This window comes from Lepeophtheirus salmonis, chromosome 13 (genome assembly GCF_016086655.4).
Source record: "Lepeophtheirus salmonis chromosome 13, UVic_Lsal_1.4, whole genome shotgun sequence".
Classification (NCBI taxonomy): domain Eukaryota; kingdom Metazoa; phylum Arthropoda; class Copepoda; order Siphonostomatoida; family Caligidae; genus Lepeophtheirus; species Lepeophtheirus salmonis.
The window spans coordinates 20,781,787-20,788,757 of NC_052143.2; the positions used below are offsets into that span (position 1 = coordinate 20,781,787).

Sequence of the window (6,971 nt, forward strand, 5' to 3'; positions counted from 1 at the left end):
CTCTCATATCACACATTTTCACCCAATCTCACGCTCTCACGCCACACAAAACTATTTATCTAAAAATTTTAATATATCAGTAATCATGACCAGAGATACCACTCCTTAGGATTTATCTCAAGAATTAGGGATATTAATGTTGCTTTATGTAGAATTTTCATCAAAAATATCGAAATATTGAGGGATTTAATACATTCAACAATAATTGACTACTTTCGTTTCATTAAATTAATTATACATTCAATCTTTGTTTAGCTAATGCATTTCCATCTTACTATTTGTTTAGTCGTTTTCAACTCGTTATCCTTTCGTCAAATTTTAACTGTGGCTAAATAATTTATTAGAAAGAACGGTGGAACATGTTCGAACTGATATCTTCCTTCATTTTTTTTATCAAAATATGTCCAGGAGAATATTTCATCAGCCATACAAAAATAAGTTTAAAACGCATACAGAACATGGTTACATACATTTATTATCATTGATTATTGAAGGTGAATCAGATAATATGAGTAAAATACAATAACTGATCAAGGTGAGTGTCAAATTGTATTGATATTCTGTTCAATATTATTTAGATTTCAGTATTAGTTCTTCGATTTGTAAGTGGAATCTAGCAATATTATTAAATTCCAAGTGGTATCAGTATGAATGGCTGACTGATAATCCGAAGGTTACAAATAGAAACCAAAACAAATAGAAAAGTTGTCTAATGTTTATAAATTATTTGTAAAATACCACAAAAAATAATAAGATTAATCAGTATTTGAAGCATAAATCTTAGAACCTATTTTCTTATTAAGGTAATATCATTTTTTATGTTGATTATAAATAAATAAATTAGTTTTTTCATTTCAAATTAAGCTTTTTGAGTATAATTGATTTCGAATATTTTGAAATTTGTTATATATTTGAACCAGCTTTTGAGTAAGAAAAATATTAAAATACGGATCAAAATATAGTGATTATAATAAAATATATTATATATTAAGATAATTTCTGCCGTGTGGTATATTTTCTGTTGGACACTCTATTTAGAGGGAAAATACAATGTCAATTTAATAAAATTATTTATTTTTTAAAGTTTAGGTCAGGTTTAAATAGAATTTAAATTTTTATATTATGTTTAAGAGAAAAATGAATTCATTCGAAAGGTGATTAATTTATCTCATATTTCTGAAAGGGTTTATCTACGGTTAAACGGTAAGCATTTTCGGTATTCATAGAAAGAAAAACTTCTAAAATCACATGACAATCCAGACAATTTGAAATTTTTGTTCTGAGGATAGCACTTATCTGATATAGCGTTTCATTAAATTAGCTACGAACAAAGGTGAGTTGATGATCATGAACACAGGTCCCACTTGGTATCAAGCAAGGACATGGGAGAAATAACTCTATTTTCGATCATTAATCATACTCTGAGTCCAACAGGACCTTACCCTTAAAACTCCACAACAAATCCTTATCATTACTCCCGTCATTTATGAGCATACACATCTAGTTACACTTAAACCTTAGATGTTCTCTCTTCAAGAACGAAAGAATAATATCAACAGGTTTTGAAAGTTAAAAAAACAAAAAAACTCGCACGTTTAAAATATTTGGGATATACAATTCTAAGTATATCCATGCTTTTAAATGATACAGTTCAGAAGCGATATTGAGTACAAATTACCAGAGGTGGGACTTGGAATCGAGACTTCCAACTTGACTTGATTACACCATCAAGTAATCTAGACTTACTCAAAAGTAATTTCATTTCTTTAACTAGACATCAAATACTCATGAAAGTATTTGTTTCTGAGCACTATTAGTTGACATTTATGATAGTATTCGAGGAATTGAACTCGTAAGCAAGGACATGAGACTCGACTTGGACTTGTAGAGAAAGGACTTTTCCCCACATCTAAAAATGGCATGTTTGGAATCAGTGTATCAAGTGCTAGATACCAAAATTAGGGTTGTAACTTAAAAGATTTTAAAAGTTGTAAAAATTTGGTTACACCATAACATTTGAAGTGGATTTATTCTTCGGTTGTATATGTAAATATTAAAAAAAAAAAAAAAAAAATACATTGTGTCTTCATCAGAAGAATTAATTAAATCTTTGACTACAAAAAATAAGAAGAAAATTGAAATAAATTAATTTTATGACCCGAGACTTTTTGTAACAAATTACGAGCGCATTTTCTCTCAAAAAGAACCAACAATTTTGAATAGAAATAATATGGGCATTATATAGTTGGATACACAGTAGTATTAGTGGTGGATTGATGATGTAAGGAGGAGCATTTGGGCCATATGTACCCATTAGTTCTTAGAATCTCTAATATTTTTTTATCTTTGTATAAAGAATACGAAAAGAGGGGGGAGGGAGCGAGACAAAAAAGATCGTGAGAAATACCCTTGAGGTTGAATTTGAAAATAAAAAAAAAATAGAAACGAAACTGAGTTAAGAAAATCTTTGTATCAATTATTTAATTGGAGACTTTTTATATGTGTTATTAATTTGCTACTAAAAGTCTCGAAAAACAAACAATGATAAAGTCGTCTAAAAGAGAAAAAGAGAGATCCCAATAGCCATTAATTTTAAGTTCTTATAGAGGTCTTTAAATCGGCCTTGGTTATGAATTCATATTTAATACAAACTCACGTTTAAAGTAAGACACTCCCTTTCAAAAAGTTTAATGAACTATCATAGACATACTTTGGTATGCAGTTTTACATAGGTAGGTAAGCTTATGACATATGCCTATGATTGAATGGGCTACACGTGACCTATTATTCATATATACATAGAACTACATTCATTAATCAGCAAAAAAAATTAGATAATATTAAATATTAAAAATTTCCGACTTTAAAATCTTATCTTATAAATTATGTTTATTAGCCAAGGAATTTATTTGATCTAAAATATAAATCTTATTATACCGTAATTTTGTATAATACATTGGAAATCTATAATTCTACAGTACAATCTTCTTTTGATCTTTTTTATGTTTTGAAATAATTTCTGTCTGCAGTGGCGTTTGCAATATATGATATAAGCACAATAAAATAATATAATAAAATTTAAGTCCTTTTATTTGATGGTTCCATTTTGACACCTAATAGTTCACTAATTCTCTTAATGTTAATGAAAAACAGTGTTTTCATTCTGGTAAAACTGGGTTATTTAGGTCCACAAAATTGACAAAATCAAACTTGTGATGTCACATGAAAACGTTATCTACATATTATTACCAATTGTGACTCTCGACATGCCTATAAATAGGCCTTACCTATAGTCTTGTGTCATTCCATACTTAGGACCCGTCCAGTTCAGTCTCATTACAGTCCAGCTCAGTCCAAAAACTTTTAAAGTACGGACATTGACGACGTCAATTAACTTTATTTCTTCAAATTAATCAGTTCCAATTCTGGCATTCTTAATGACCAGCCCCAAAGACTGATAGGACCAATCCTAAGACTGGATTAATACAAAATACACTACTTACATGACCTATTAATTATTATTATGTACAAGCTCCACACCTATGCGATGGTATCACGTTTATTAATTAGCAACAAAAACAAATACAAAAAATTAAGAATCCCTCCCTACTCAATAAAATCTATACTCGAATTAGTTATCAATTTAAAATCTTCTCACGTAGAGATTTTCTTAATACATATGTATGTAGACTGGACGCTTGAAAAGAATGTGATTTTGTCTTGTTTTTTGTAGGGACATGCAAAATGTTTCTACTTAAAAATCAAGATGTAACTATAATAAGTATCTCTATGTAGAAAATAGCCAACATTAACAGATTTAAAGACATTCCATCATGTAGTATCCCATACTACTAACGGATCCTTACATAAATAATCAAGACTACTAAGAGAGAGAGGACCTTACATAGTATAATGAATAAAGTCATAGAGCTTTCAAACAAGAGAAATTAAGGGTTACATATTAAGTATAAATATCATTGCTGCTAAATTAAGAGGATGTATTTCCGGTTATTAATTAAATAGATCAACAAACTACTGCAGATGGAAAATGTACTTCTACACGTACATACATAAGAGACCGTTATGGAGTTTAGAAAGAAGGGCTCTTCTCATCGGCATTTATTTCATTTATAGTGCGTTTTGCAATGGAGGAGGGGGGAATATTTATGAAAGTATATCCAGACAGCAGACTGATGCAGAATTATTTATATATATATATACCTACAAAATGAAATTACCATTTATATATTATACACATGAAGTAAGCAATTTATTAACAATTTTTCTTTTAAATTAATACTTCAAAAGAAATGGCTCGAAATAAATAAATATTGCGTTCATAAATAAATATATATTTATTAAAAGAGTTCATTTATTATAATATATTATGTGTTTTTTGTAATGTGGATTAAATTATTAATAGACTAAAAAAGTAACAATATTATTTCTTCGAAATCATAAATAAAATAGGCATACAACAATGAAATATAGCATACAATCAATTGATTTAAAACCATGCATAAAAATATATTGTGTAATAATACAATGATTAAAAAAAATACATTTTTTGGGTGATTTTCATTTTTCATAAAAAATAATTGTTCTAAAATTGAGGAAGTCATCATCCTCAAATAATAATGATGATTGGGATTTAAGAATGTCGACCGGGCAGTCGATTCATTTCCAGATATTCTGAGATTTCTTCCTCAGATAAATCAGATTCTGAGGACTCAGCATTGGTTCTGGAAGTCTTGTTCTTTTTGAGTGCTTCACGAATGAGTTTAGGTGTGAGGAGAAGATCCGCATGCTTCATCATGATATTCAAAAGTCTCTTTTCCTCATCCTCGATTTCCTTTTGTGCCTCTCCCACAATATTTTCTAGAGATTTTTTCTTGCTGTTGTAGTAGGTAGGGACTTTGGAAGGAGGAGGAAGGATTCTATCCCCGTTGTTCTGACAGAGTGAGGAATGGCAACAGCAAACTTGCTTTGAGGTAGGGGCAGCACCTTCTTTTGTATCATATTTGAGATTGGATTGAAAGGGAATGATGGGAAGGCCATGTTCCATGGCGTCTCGAATACAATTGGAAAAGTCTTCATCCTCTGAGGATTTAATAATTTCCTCTGATTTTCCTTCGGCAGAATTATCCTCAGCAATAGAGGGAGGATGGGATGGATTTTTGGTAGAGGATTTCGAGAATGAGGAGGAACCAAACTTAAGTGAGGATCTTCGTCGATTTATAAGCGGTGTTAACAGGGAAGTGGCTTGCTCCTGCTTTCTCTTTCGAAGAGAGGTATTGATAAGTGAGTTACGGAATAGTTTTCTCCTTCTTGGAGAAGGAGCGGGAGAGGTGAGAGAATCTTCTCCCATAACTGAGAGTGGAGTCTTGGATCCAAATATTTTGAATTTCTTTTTAGTAGATACGGAGGGAGGTGAGGTTCCAAGAGAGTTCTCCTTATTGGAATCAAAATTATGAAGAGTGCGTCTTCGGCGATTGAATGCTTTTTTTGAGGATTCCTCGATGCATCGAGACAGGTTCTTTCTTCCTACAGGGTTGAGTCCGGGTAGGTTTAAGTTTAAATGTAGTGGACTTGGAGATTTTGGTCTGGATGGAGGAGGTGGAGGTGCAGTATGGATCTTCTCCTTCATGCGTGGAGGCAACGGAGGGGGTGGGGGTGAGCCATCAAACTCAAAGATGTTGGCATAGCGTCTACGAACAGATCGAGGTTTGCGAGGTAGAGGAGGTGGGATTTCGTCACAAAATGCACCAGAGTCTTGAGAAATCCGTGAAGCTGTTGAGCCAAATCTCTTGGATCGTGGTCCCAAAACGGGACCCACGCAGTAGGGGGAGATCTCTTCATGTGAATCATTAAATAAAGCATCATCTATTTCAGCATAGTAATTAAGATTACTGGTGGACTTGAGCAGATCGGATTCACTTCTTCGTCTTGGAAAAGAGGAAGTTGTGTTGCTGTTGTACTCTTCTCCACTCGTCGTGGAGTCGACCTCTTCATAGTCATCATTCCTGTTAGAGGATTTAGCATTTGTATCAGATTCTATTTCTTTCTTTGAGGTTCCACTGTGATAGTGCATGAGATTGGAATCATCGTCCAGGATAGAACCTCTCATTGGAGCAGAGATTCGGGGATAACGATGTTTTAACATGTTTGCGAGTCAACTGATCTATAAAAAAAATGATGAACGTAAATATGTGCCTTAAATGTGGAAATCAAATCAATGCAAGGATCTTATGGGGTGTGAACACCGGAAAAATAAGTTTGTTAATGAGGAAAAACAGGATACATTTTTCACTGCATTCGAAGTGAGGAAAAAAATCATCCTCATTTTAAACACCTTGGCCTTGTCTTCCTCTCTAACTAATGAGGTAATTCATTGTAGTAAAAAATATTAATGCTTCAGACAAACGTTTATAATATTATACTTATTTTTGCTAAGTTTTTTTTTTATAAAAAAACAGGTCACGAATAATATTAAGCTTAATTTAACATAAAAACAATGCACTGTTGCTTACCTATGACTATGCAATGGAGAATCTCCAGAATATTTACTTGAAATCACAAATATATATATATATATATAATGCTTGATAAATAACTGATTAACTGGCTCCTTCTTTCGGGAAAAGACAATGTGAACTGAATCTCTTTCAACTTTAATTTTCCTATCTCGAAATTGAGAAGGAAAAATAAAAAAAAGAGTGCGTTTGACCTTTACGCGCCGTATTCAACCTATAAGTGGAGAGCGCTAATAGAGCTTACGCCCTGTTGTGGTTGTTGTGTTGCTCTAAAATGACGGGGAGAAGAGAGGCGTGCTCGTGAGTTACGTCAGCAACAATAGACACGGGTGTGGGGACACTTTCATCCGAATGTAACTCAAAGATCTTCGGGCTAAAATTGAGATTTATTTTTCTTGGAGGGTTTCTATTTTTTTACGCGGGGAATTTGAGTTATAC

The 6,971-nt window shown here is 32.3% G+C and overlaps 1 protein-coding gene across 1 annotated transcript; it reads right to left on the reverse strand.

Annotated features, from left to right (window-relative positions):
- Window positions 1-4,336: 4,336 nt before the first annotated feature.
- On the reverse strand, window positions 4,337-6,640 carry LOC121128077 (uncharacterized). The gene is made up of 2 exons (XM_040723640.2): window positions 6,531-6,640; window positions 4,337-6,181 (listed from the first exon to the last, which is right to left on the reverse strand). Exon 2 carries the CDS (start codon window positions 6,161-6,163, stop codon window positions 4,652-4,654), a length of 1,512 nt encoding a protein of 503 aa, XP_040579574.1. The 5' UTR covers window positions 6,164-6,181; window positions 6,531-6,640; the 3' UTR covers window positions 4,337-4,651.
- Between the last annotated feature and the right edge of the window lie 331 nt (window positions 6,641-6,971).